Raw genomic sequence first — 12,619 nt, forward strand, 5'->3', positions numbered from 1 at the left:
AAAACAAAAATAAAACCAATAAAGTAAAAATGGATTTGTGTGTGTGTGTGTGTGTATGTATGTGCACTAACCACACCCCGATGTAAGGGGCCAGAAGAGACCAATGGATCCCCTGAACCTGACTACAGGTCGTTATAGGGACCTGATGTGGGTACTGGGAACTGAACCCAGATCCTCGCAAGAGCAGAAAGCTCTCAGCTACTAAACCACATCTCCAGTTCCATTTTTCCCCTATAAGGATGTAAACTTGGTTGCTTGCCAAAGGCACTTACAAAAACAGGAAGTAAAGAGGGACCCCTGTCTGGTCCCCTAAGAAGCTTGGATTTGCCTTGGACTTGCTGGGAAGGACTAAGTCTAAACCATAAGGGGAGGAAGGCAAGAATTCCACGGTACTGAAGAGTCACTTAGCTTTCCTTTCGCAGGGGCCTTACAGACTCCACTGCATGAAGTTTTTGACATTTGGACACATGATCTGCTGGTTTACAGATAATGTTTCGACCATTATTCTCACCTGTTATTTACACCGGCAAGGTGTGATGGTGCTTGCCTGCTATCCCAGAACTGGAGGAGGAAGCAGGAGGATCAGTCCTGAGTGCCCCTCACTACATAGTGTAAAGCTATGTAAGACCCCATTTAAAAACAAACAAAATTACAAAAATAGTAACAACAGAAGTTGTAAGATAAACAAAAGGCCAAAGGTGATAAATGCCACAAGAAAAGGGGCTAGAATACTAGGAGGTACTATAATCTACAGCAGGATGCTAAGGGAGACTGCAGTGAGACCTGAATCTTGAGCAAAGATCTAAGGGAACTGAGTCGGAAACCCTGTGATTGATTAATTACAGGAAGAGCTTCCCTGGAGGTGGCTCAGGGGTAATGGAGGTGTGGTTCAATGGTAAAGCCCCTGCCTAGAATCCCCCAGTGAGGGGCTGGGGCGTGGCTCAGTGGTAGAGCCCCTGCCTAGAATCCCCCAGTGAGGGGCTGGGTGTGGCTCAGTGGTAGAGCACCAGCAGAGCTGTGGTCTGCATACATTCAGCACTGATGGCAGGCTCTGCTGGAGAGGGGTTGTGCCAAGGACTGGGACACAGAGGAGGGACAGACATGGGGTGAATGTTTCAGAAGACACTGCTTGTAAGAAGAAAGTAACACGATGCCTGGGCTGGTCACAGCACTTTATTGAGGGGCGGGGCTCCAATATCTGCTCAGCTACAACCTGAGGACAGAAGGCAAAGATGAGGTGATGAGTAGAGGGGCAGATCTCAATGCCCTTTCTGGTTTGGGGCTCTGTACCCTTGGGCACCCTCTCCACCCCTACTCTAGATTCCTGGACCCCCCACTGGTTGACCTTTCACAGGGTTTGAGAACTGGCCCTGGAACTGGCAGCTTTCAGAGGGAAAGAAGGCTACTGTGGGGCAAGCGGTCAAAGGCACAGGATGCCGGTAAGCCTCACATTGGAGGGCCTCACTCACTGTATCTCACGGAAGGCCCTCTTCTCCACCAGCTTCACTTTGTATTTGCGCTTGAACCTGGAGAAAGGGCAAGCATGGTGAGCATCCCTTGTATCACCGCGTGGGGGAAAAGGGTGGTCTCACTCCCCTCCCATCCTTCCCATTACAGCAGGTCTTACTTGGCTCGTTCCCGGGGCTCAATCATATTTCTTTTCTGGAAGCTCTTGAACCTGTCTCGGAGAATGTTACCTTCTGGCTATGGGACAGAGGGCAGAAAGACTTTTAGCAGGGTCTGGGAAAAAGAAGCCAGGTCCTAGACAGCGCTGGGATCCAGAGGGAGCTCAGTGTTGTGCTGGCGTCAATGTGTGCTATTCTGTCTAGGCTCGGAGGACAAAAATGCAAAACTGGGGCTGCAAAAATGGAGCCCCAGTGCCAGGCCAGGCTCCTGTGCACAGCTTGAGAGGACTCACTGGACTGATATGATAGGCTAGGACAAAAGGCCTTTTGAGAGTCAGAGGCTCACACTAGAACACCCGCCCCAACCCTACCCCCGACCCTGTGCCCTCAGACCCCAGGCAATGGTTCAACTGGCCCAGCCCAGGGCAGCCATGGTGTCGCCCACAGCCCCAGAGGGCACGGGGAGCAAGGATGGTTATCATCACTGGGCACAGGGTCCCCACAGCACCCTGCCACCCTCATGGAAAGTACCTTCAGCGTCCTGAGCGAGCCAGACAACTCGGAGCTGAGCTGCACATCAATGTCAGGGTCCTGGTACCTGCAACACAGGGTTGAGGACACTCAGGGGTTTGGCTCTGATAGGGCTAGAGAAGTACAATGTAGCCTGGAGACCTCCATTTCCAGACACCCTAGTCCAGGCCTCACTTGAGCCGCCCCAGCCTGCGGGGCTTGTCAGCCTCTGCCAGTCGCCGCATGCGCCGCTGCTCCTTCCGTCGTGCCAGCTCTGCCAGTCTCCGGGCCACCTGGGCCTTGATCCCACGCAGCCTGAAAAGCTCCTGATGCTGAAGCCGGGCTGCCCGCAATGCAGCCTGCTGCACCCGCTGGGAACAGAGATTAAGAGCTCACTCAGCTAGTGCCTTCCCCATCCAGAACCCCACAAAGCCATGATCTCCCTTTGGATGGCACTGGGATCAGGTCATGCAACAGCTGTTAACACTGTTAACAACTGTTAACACTGTTAACAACTGTTAACACCTCTGTTTGAGGGCCCTGCACCTCTTGATGGCCTGCCTGACAGCATTCCCAGCCTGGAAGGTGGTGCCATGGTGCCAAGAGCCCTGTGCTGAATGAGAAGGTCCGTGGCCAACATGAGCCCACAGGGTGGGGTGCTCACCAGCTTGCGAGCGGCCTTCTCCCGCCGCCGTTGTTGCTCTGTCTTCTTCTCCATCCTCTTCTCAGCACCAGCAGGGCCAGTGGGGGAGGTCTCATTGGTCCCATCATCTGTCTCTGGACGCTCAGCGCAGCCTGGCTCATCCTCGCCATCAGACTCCTCCAACAGTCCCTCGCACATCTCCCGAAACACAGACTCCTAGGGAGCATGGTGATCAGCAGGTGGGGGGTGGGTGGGGCGCGGTAGGGGAGTTACAGGTGGTGACAAATGGTGGATGGGGCTCACCTGGGTGGCAGCTTGCTCTGTGGTGGGCAGGGCCAGCTGTCGCTTCAGCTTTTCTGCCTCTTTCTCACGCTGTAGCTCCACCTCGTGGGCCTCTCGAAGCAGGGCCTGGGCAAGGGTGAGAGTTGGAGGAGAATCTAAGTATCAGGACTGCCCTTCTGATCCCACCCTCCACGTGGGCCTCAGCAGGGGGTCCCAGCTCATGGCTCCGCCCTCCATACACACCCAGCAGGCACAGCTGAGCCACTCTCCCCCTCACACCATGCTGGGCTCTGGTTAGATGGTCTATTCCCTGAACAGGCAAGTTCCAGGGACGGAAGAGAAGAGGGGCCCGAGCTAAGGGGAGAAGGAGCTGTGGGGCACGGCTGAGGAGAACAAGGACTCCAAACACTGACACCTGCACGTAGTTAGGCCAGACACCCACTCCACACATACCTGGTGATCTTCAAAGGTTGGGTTGTAAGAGGCTCCGGCAGGAATCACCTCTACTGCAGGCACCTGTGAGGGTTTGACATGGAGGCGTGGTGGTCGCTGGAGAAAAAGAAGACCAGGGAGGCAGGATGAGCTCCATGCAATGATCCATCAGGGCACCCCTAAAATGCCTACACTGAATCTCCAAAACCAATGTGACAATATTAAGAAGTGGGGCCTGATGAGGTAGGCTTCAAGAGGACTGAAGTTTTGTTTGTTTCGAGACAGGGTTTCTCTGTGTAACAGTCCTGGCTGTCCTAGAACTCACTTTGTAGACCAGGCTGGCCTCAAACTCACTGAGATCTGCCTGCCTCTGCTTCCAAGTGTGGGAGTTAAAGGCACGTGGCACCATCACCCAGCGAGGACTGAAGTATTATTAAAGACCTCACCCTTCACCCTTTTCTGGGCACAGCCTTCCACCATGTGAGGACACAGACCAGGCCCACTCCCCTCCCAGATTTCTGGCTGGGGTACAGGAGGAAGAGCTCCATCTGCCTATCTCAGGGTTCCACTGTGGAGATATAAAGGATCAGGAGACAGAGATGGAGCTCTCCCACATAGGGTGTCATAGTGGAGGCTACAGGCTGACCAGCCCCCTACAGGACCTCACACCCTGTACAAGGGACACCTGTCCTTGGGGTGAGCAAGCTCCCCAGTCAGGGCTTTGCAGGCCTCTCCTATGACAAGTCACAAGACCATGAGGGAGAGGGGCATTTGCAAACACCTATGCCATGATGAATCTGGATGGTCTACAAGCTTACAAGCACACTGCCATCTTTGGCTGTGCTGTGGGCCTTGGCTGTGTGTTACAGCAAGGTATGGGTGAAAATTCTAATGCCCCGGGGTCCAAAAGTACTCAGAGGACAAGAGAACAGAAAATCCAGGGCCACCCAAGATCTTCCAGTGGAAATCTCAGGTAACCAGAGTGCCCTCTACATCAAATGTTTTTGCCCACTGCAACTAGTCTCTTCCTTGGTATAGGACCTATACTGAGTGGTCCCCTAGTAGCCCAATCTCTCCCTCACCAGATCCTGTGAGTTCTACGGCTACTGCCTTAGGACTCTGCCCCTCCATGCACACACGCTAGCTCAGGGCCCATTGCACACTCTTGGATGCAGGGGTCTCTGGCCCTGCTCTGCCATTGGCTGGCTTGCTCCTCCGCATCTCTAGCCCCAGGGGCTTTTCTCCAGCAATGGCTCCTGGCCTCCCTGAAGCCTGTCCCCAGTCTCTCATTTCCTGGAGCTACACAACACTCGGACATAAAGGATGAGGTTTCCTCCAGTTCCTCAGGGAGCTGTGTAAGTACCACCCCAATATTGCTGAGACAACAAAGCATCTAGCTCCAGAGCTCAAGAGACGGCCACAAAGCAACCTCCAACCCGCAGTGGCAGCAGTTTTCAGGCATTGCTTCTTTAACCTGCACCTCCCCAGCTGTCCTAAGTAGGCTGTCACCCACACTCTACAGTCAGAGGACAGAGGCTCAAGTGAGGCTACCTTCCCAAGATGAGTCACCATGGGAGCTACAACAGAGATATAGGTCACTAGGATGACAGGCTTGGAGGTGGGGATGGAGATCACCCAGAAGCTACCCTCCCTAACCCACTGTCTGCCCGTGCAAACTTACCCTCACGCCTTTCTTCTTGGTCTGCTCCAGAAAAAATTCATCTTGACCAACCAATGGCTTGTCCAGAGGGTCTGCGGAGAGAGAGCAACTGCAGTGGGCTTTCTCCAGGGACCCTTCCAGTCCCTCTGCACTGTGAAAAATCACACTGAAATCCAGGCCAGGGATGATGCTCAGAACCCCGTGGCCTCAAACCACATCTAGGTGGGATTTGGGAAGTGGGGGAAAATTGAAGGCTGAGGTGGAAGCCCCCACAAGCAGAAAAGGGTGGCACTGAGGACCTCAGACCCCTGTTGGAAGACTGTAGTGTATGCCCTTGGCTGCCATATTCTTGAACAGTATACAATATGTATACAGTGTACAAATCAGAGCAGAATCACTCACTGTTTGGGTTCCAGAGGTCATAGAAGGGCCGCTCAACGATGTCTTGTAGCCCGGGTTTGGACTTTGGTGCAGGAGGGCTGAGGAGCCGGGCCTGTGCCTTGCGCACATCCCTGGGCAGCTCACCCTGCTTTGCCAGTTTCTCCCATAGCTCCTTCTTTCGCCTGAGCTTCTTGGCATTGGGGACCTGGTGTGCGAGGATGCTGGGTAAGGGGAGAGTGGCATCCGTTAAGGTGACAGCTGAGCAGTGGCCAGCCCCTTCCAACTGGGCTCTTCCTGCCTCAGCAGCCTTTCTCTTCATCTACCTCAGAGTTGTCTCCTTGTGAAATGGCTCAACACACACCTCATGCCCACTACTTCAAGTGGATTTGAGCATCCAGAATATCAGATCTCCTACACTCCACCTCAGACCAGCCTGGCCTGCTAGCCTAGTCTCTTCTATGACAGACACTATGCCCATATCTCCTGTGCCCTGGAGCCTCTCTATCCAACAGCCCCTAGCTGGTCCAAGCTAACCTATTGCCTTGGTACTAGGGCTGAATCCTCTAAGACTCTCCAGAGACCCAGTGGCACCACAGAGTGCCCTCCCAACTGCCACCATCACCCCACCTTTCTGCACAGAGTCTTTAGGGCCCAGAGCCGGAGGGACTCACTCTTTGGGAGCAGGGATCTTAGACTGATTCTCAAGGGTAAGGTCAACCCATAAGGGTTTCTGGAGACGCTGTGACTTCTTCTGGACCCAGGTCCTCTTCTTGCTCCGTTCTGCAGCAGAGAACAGTCCTCACCTTAGACCTCCCCATCTTCATAAACCAATCCCTGACTTCAGGTCAGCTGGGGCTGGAAACCCTGCAGTCCAGACTATCCAGCACATAACCTAATTCCCAGACTGTTCTTGTTCACCTACAGGAAAGATCTCAGAAGCCCAGATCTGAACCACCCAGGGCCAAGGTCAGCAAGAGGAAGGCCTTGTGATGGGGACTAAGTCCCCACAGACCCATCTGGAAGGACTCAGAGACACAGTAGGGAAAGGACCTCAGAACTAACAGGGAAGAGGGCAGGCATCCAGGGACACTGAGACTCAAGGAGGACCTGCTGTGGCCATCTCTCAGCACCCCTGCTTTCTACTTCCAAAGGCCATCAGGTAAAGGAAGAATTCTACTGCTAGCCTTCAATCCCAGAACTCAGGAGGCAGAGGCAGGTGGATCTCTGTGAGTTCAAGGCCAACCTGGTCCACAGAGTGAGTTCCAGGACAGGCTCCAAAGCTACAGAGAAACCCTGTCTTGGGGGAAAAAAAAAAAAGGAAAAAAAAAAAAAGAATTCTACTATGGAGCACACTAAGGAGACCACGCATGGTGGTGTATACCTGAAATACTAAACTCTAGGGGCCGAGGCAGAAGGATTGAGTCTTTGGCTAGCCTGAGCTAAACAGAGAGAACCTAACTGCACAAATTACCAGGGGGATGGGACGTAGCAGTGGCAGAACACCTGAGGAGCACACAGCCCTGGGGTCCGTCACAGCACTGCCAATAACAGTAACGGCAGCAGCAAGACGGCATGAAAAACTGAGTGCCGGACTGCAGTGAAAGGTTCTTGCTACCAAGCCTGGCAACCTAACTTCAATCCCAGGAACCAACAGGGTAGAAGGAGAGCTGACTCCTACATGCTGTCTTCTGACAGTATGTGTGCTATGGCACGTGCATGAAAACACACAGAATAAATGTAAAAACAAAAACTGAATGCTAACTTTCTTTAGGGATAAAACTTTGTAGCTTGAGCTGGGTGGTAGTGGCTCACAGCTTTAAACCCAGCACTAGGGAGTCAGGAGCAGGCAGATCTCTGTGAATTCAAGGCCAAGTTGGTCACAAAGAGAGTTTTAGGACAATCAGAGCTGTTACACAGAGAAATCCTAATTTCAAAAACAAAAACAAAATAAAATTTAAAAAAATCTTTGTGGCTTGGCCTGCTGACTCCTACCTGTAATCCAAGTACTTGGGAGGCTGAGAAGAGGATGTGAATTCCAGGCCAGCTTTACACTACACAGTGACCCTTTAGCTAGACTGGGTACAGAGTGAGACCTTGTTTCAAAACAAAAACAAAACCTAGAAATCACTTAGTTAAGCATAAATAAGCCAGATTCAGAAAGATAAACACCATGTTTTCCCCAATATGTAGAACCTAGACTTAAAACTACATGCATTGGCCTGGCTGTGGTGGTACACGCCTTTAATCCCAAAAGAGACAGATTTTGGTGAGTTCAAGACCTGCAAGTTCCAGGCCAACAAGACTGAATACTAAAACCTTGTACCAAGAAAGAAAAACAAACAAACCAAACCAAAACAACTCCCACTTGTCACAAAATTAGAAAGGGAACTGTGGGTCAGGGAAGAGATCAGAAAGATGTTAAGATGGTTTAGCAGTTATACACACCCAGTGCTTGCAGACGACATGTGTGTGTGTGTGTGTGTGTGTGTGTGTGTGTGTGTGTGTGTGTGTGTGTATTCCCAGTACTCCCATGGAGGCTCACAACCGTCTCTAACTCCAGTTGCAGAAGATCTGATGCTCTCTTTTGATCTCTGGGGGGACCAGGCACACACACACACCATGCATATACATGTAGGCAAAACACTCATATACATAAATAAATTTGTTAATTTTTTTAGACAGAAAACAAAAGGGGAGACTATCAGAAGAGAACCTACTAAAGAAGATAGGGAGGGTAGCAGGGAAGGGAGTAAACAAGAATAAAGTATGGTGACATTAAGACATCATGACGAAACCCATTTCATTATATGCTAATGTAAAAGTTAGCTTAAAAAGTTCCTGTGCCCCCATACAGTTTCCCTAAAAGGATCTTCTGACTCACGTTGTGAATATTTGCTAGCAAAACTCCCAGCTTGCTCTGCAAAGCCATTGGCTACCCTGGCTGGCCAGGCACCAGCTTGTTTTCAGTGCCTGCTGAATCACTTTTGAGTATTTTCCTGCCACACTGGTGAAAACCCCAATTAATCATCAAAGCAATCCCTAACTTGCCCTTGTCTTTATGTCTCAGCAGGTCCAAAACCAAGTTCCTTACGAAGTAGAGCCAGCTTGTCAAGACACGTTTCCTACCTACTGGTTAAAGCAGATCTCACTGTGTAGTCCCGGCTGCCTCTGCCTCCCGAGTGCTGGGATCAGAGGGTGGATCAGGACACTTGCCATCGTGCTCTTCTAAACAAGGGGCTGAGGGATACAGCTCACATGTGGTATGAGGCCACATGTGAGGCCTGGGTTCAACCTTCAGTACTGAGGGGAAAAAAAAGATTGTTTTTCTTGTTTTTTGTTTTTGTTTTGTTTTCTTTTTCAAGACAGGGTTTCTCTGTAGCTTTGGAGCCTATCCTGGAACTAGCTCTTGTAGACCAGGCTGGCCTCAAACTCACAGAGATCCGCCTGCCTCTGCCTCCCCAGTGCTGGGATTAAAGGTGTGCGCCATTTTAAGATTGCCATTCTTAAAATAGTCTCAAGCCTTCTCTCCATCCATTCAAGGTAATTCTTTATACTTAAGATGGCTCCTTCTTCATACCAAATCCATACAGGAAAAAAAAAAGATGGCTCCTTCTAAACTCTTGTGATAGAACACACCTTTATTCCCAGCACTCAGGAGGCAGTGGCAAGCAGATCTTTAAATCTGAGGCCAATCTGGTATAAATGGTGAGATTCTGTCTCAAAAAAATTTTTTTTTGTTAGTGTTGGTTTTCTATCTATAGCCTGAACTTGCTATGTAGACCAGGTTGGTCTTTTTGTTGCTGTTGTTTTGTTTTGTTTTGTTTTTCGAGACAGGGTTTCTCTGTAGCTTTGGTGCTTGTCCTGGAACTGCTCTTGCAGACCAGGCTGGCCTCGAACTCACAGAGATTCACCTGCCTCTGCCTCCCAAGTGCTGGGATTAAAGGCCTGTAGAACCACCGAACAGCAACCAGGCTGGTCTTAAACCAAGGCAATCAATCTCCCTGCCTCTGTCTCCCAAGTGCCACTACATTCCCCTAAAATACTTGCTTTTTAAATTATGGCGTCAATATAGATGTCTTGTGATGCAAGACTCACACAAGACCACAAAAGCACTCCTTACCTTTTTTCTTGGATCCAGTGTCCACGAAGAAGAGCTTTTCATTTGGTGCCTCGGCCAACAAGCCACTGAAGGATAAAAATGCAGACCATTATCCAATATAATGCTCCTAAGGTGGGGCCCAATTCTCTGGGTCCATTCCAACACCTCCTCAAACCCTGGGATCCTAGGAAACAACTGGAGCTTTCACATTACATCACGTGGGATCAAAACGTACCACGTTGGGATGCACGTACGTTATCCTCATTCGTTTCAAATTCAAACTCAAACTCTGTGGCACAAGGCTTTATTTAATGCTAGCACCTGGGAGGTGGGGGTAATTGAGTTCGAGGCCAGCCTACATACACTTGGTATGTCAAAATTTAAAAATAACCCTAAAAGACATTTAAACTTTGTTGGAATTTCTGTATACTTTATTAAAGACAGTACTAATAAGCCTTCGACCCCGAAATCCCCGGAGCCGGAAGTTCCCTGTCGGCAATGAGCGAGCCCAAGCTAGCGGAAGTCCCGCCCCACGTACCCGGTCGTACGCTCCTGAAGCCGCACGTCTTCTAGGAACTGGTCTACCTCTAGCCCCAGCGGCTCCTCAGCGAGCCTCCTCCAGCCGCGTTTCTTGTTTCTGGGGCCCCGCCGCCGCCGCCTCAGAGCCGGATCCACCGATGTGGGCCGGAGCCCAAGGAAGCCAGAGTCCGCGTGGCTTTTCGAGCCGCGCTTCTCACCGCTGCTGTTACTTCCCGCCGCCATCTTCTTAAAGGAAGAGCTCGGTCGCTCAAACTCTGATATCCGGTTTGGCGTGTGCGCAATGCATTAGACATATATCATGACGCACTTCCTGTTGCAGCCATCTTGGTAAAGTGTAGTATTACAAAGGTGAGGAAGGCCATCTTGGTAAAGAATAAATGGTTTCTCTTCCAGGATTTTGTCTTTTTTAAATTTTTATTCTCAGCCGGGTAGTGGTGGCGCACGCCTTTAATCCCAGCACTTGGGAGGCAGAGCCAAGCGGATCTCTGTGAGCTCGAGGCCATCCTGGTCTACAAGAGCTAGTTCCAGGACAGGCTCCAAAGCTACCCAGAAACCGTGTCTCAAAAAACCAAAAAAAAAAAAAAAAAAAAAAAAAAAAAAAAATTGTTGTTTTTATTCTCATCTTATGTACATTTGTGTTTCGCCTGCATGTAGTTCTGTGCGAGGCTGTCAGTTCCCTCCCCTGGAATTGTAGTTATAGGCAGTTGTAAGCTGCCATGTGGGTACAGGGAATTGAACCCTGGTCCTCTAGAAGAGTAGTCGGTGCTCTTAACCGCTGACCCATCTCTCCAGCCCATTAAAAAAAAAAGTCACTTGTAGTCCAAGAAAGATAAGAACTCTCCACTTGGTACTAGAGTACAAAATGACCTTGAATTCCTGATGCTTCTGCCCTCGCCTAATGCCACCGCACCAAGCTCCAATGTTTGCAACTCGGACTTGAAATTTCTGACCCGTGGAGAGTGGGTTGTGTAGATTCTTAGGTCTCACTCTGAGCAATATACCTTTCCCGCTGTTCTGAAATTTTGCTCAAGCTATTTGATTTTAATTCTTTGACAAATTTCATATGTTACCTTGGCCGTTTTCATTTGCATCGCCCTCTCACACACCTTTGCCACTCTGCCCCACTCTTCTTCCCAGCAGTCTCGTCTATCATGTCTTGTTTCATTATACACGGGATTTATTAAAAACTGTTTGTATGAGCATGAGGTGAGTGAAGGGTTAATCTAGATCAGAGGCAACTGATCAGCGCCTACACCACTGGAAGACACCATTCCTTCCCAATCAGTGATACCATAAGGGTGGATTCGGGTCAATTTCTCTTTAACTTTATTAAAGAAGATGCTGGACATGGGGCTGCCAAAAAGACTCAGGTAAAGGCTATTGCTGACAAACCTGATGGCCTGAGATTAATCCCCAGAATCCATATGATGGAAGCAAAGAGCCAACTTCCGCAAGCAGGTTATTCACAACCTTCACAGGGCATGCTGTGGGGCATGTTTGCTTACACACACACACACACACACACACACACACACTAAAAAAAGCTGGTAGTCATGACTCAAACCCTATCTACTCAAGGCGGGAGGATCACATGATTATGGGCCATCCTGTACTGCAGAGTGAGTTCAGTAACTTAGGCAATCTCAAAATGAAGAACAAGGACTGGGGAGAAGACTCAATGTGCTTAAGAGGGCTTTCTGGGCAATCGATGAGGAGCTGAATTTGAGTTCCCGGAACTTACATAAGAAGCTGAATATGTGGCCTGGAGAGATGATTTAGCTGTTAAAAGCACTGGATACTCTTCCAGAAGACCCTGGTTCCCAGACCCACATGGTGGCTCACAACTGCCTGTTACTTCTGCTCTTTGGAATGCATACATGAATACACACATACACATAAATGAAAATAAAAAGTGAATTTTTATAAAAAAAAGTTTCAATCCTAAAATATTGGAAATCAATGGAAGACCTTTAGGAAGGTCTAAGTTGGACACACAGAATGTGATATTCGAGCAATGTTAGTTGCGTACATTATTTACGGGCTTAGGAGGGGGACTCAGAATCATTGCTCTTGGGCATGGTACTATGCAATGCCTTAGTTTTCTTGGCTGTAAAACAGGAGTAATAATGCTGTTATTCTGAAGGTAAAAGTTAATACATCTAAAGTTCTTAAGGTAGTGCCTAGCATCTAAATGAGCTACTGCTGCTGCCTCCACCCCACCCCACCCCCAGGGGCCCCTGGGAAATGGTAGTCAACTAAAGGGGTCTACAAAGTATTACAAAGGTTTTTTTCCCTCCCGTTGTGCTGAGAGTGGAAACAGCCCTGTGCAGTGCAGGAAGGGCAGGCACTGTTAACACTGAGCCCCAGCCATACCACACAACTTTTTTTTCCCCTCCAAGACAGGCTCAGTCTGGCCTGCTGCCACTGTGCTGGGATTACAAAGGACC

The 12,619-nt window shown here is 49.8% G+C and overlaps 1 protein-coding gene and 1 non-coding gene across 3 annotated transcripts; both read right to left on the reverse strand.

The window, feature by feature from the left end:
• Positions 1 to 1,155: 1,155 nt before the first annotated feature.
• Positions 1,156 to 10,423, reverse strand: Nop53 (NOP53 ribosome biogenesis factor). 2 transcript variants are annotated; one of them, XM_038339258.2, is made up of 13 exons: positions 10,171 to 10,423; positions 9,654 to 9,718; positions 6,205 to 6,313; positions 5,555 to 5,754; positions 5,174 to 5,244; positions 3,514 to 3,609; positions 3,082 to 3,186; positions 2,800 to 2,994; positions 2,331 to 2,506; positions 2,157 to 2,223; positions 1,628 to 1,704; positions 1,470 to 1,526; positions 1,156 to 1,213 (listed from the first exon to the last, which is right to left on the reverse strand). In XM_038339258.2, exons 1-13 carry the CDS (start codon positions 10,392 to 10,394, stop codon positions 1,207 to 1,209), a joined length of 1,449 nt encoding a protein of 482 aa, XP_038195186.1. In that variant the 5' UTR covers positions 10,395 to 10,423; the 3' UTR covers positions 1,156 to 1,206. The 2 variants fall into 2 exon arrangements, with proteins under 2 accessions (XP_038195186.1, XP_038195187.1); XM_038339259.1 differs by lacking the exon at positions 1,156 to 1,213 and having other exon boundaries at positions 1,466 to 1,526.
• LOC119822088 lies at positions 2,008 to 2,116 on the reverse strand. Its single transcript, XR_005286693.1, has one exon. It is a non-coding gene; the product is annotated as a small nucleolar RNA SNORD23 (small nucleolar RNA).
• Positions 10,424 to 12,619: the final 2,196 nt, after the last annotated feature.

Source organism: Arvicola amphibius, chromosome 8, assembly GCF_903992535.2.
Source record: "Arvicola amphibius chromosome 8, mArvAmp1.2, whole genome shotgun sequence".
NCBI classification, from domain to species: domain Eukaryota; kingdom Metazoa; phylum Chordata; class Mammalia; order Rodentia; family Cricetidae; genus Arvicola; species Arvicola amphibius.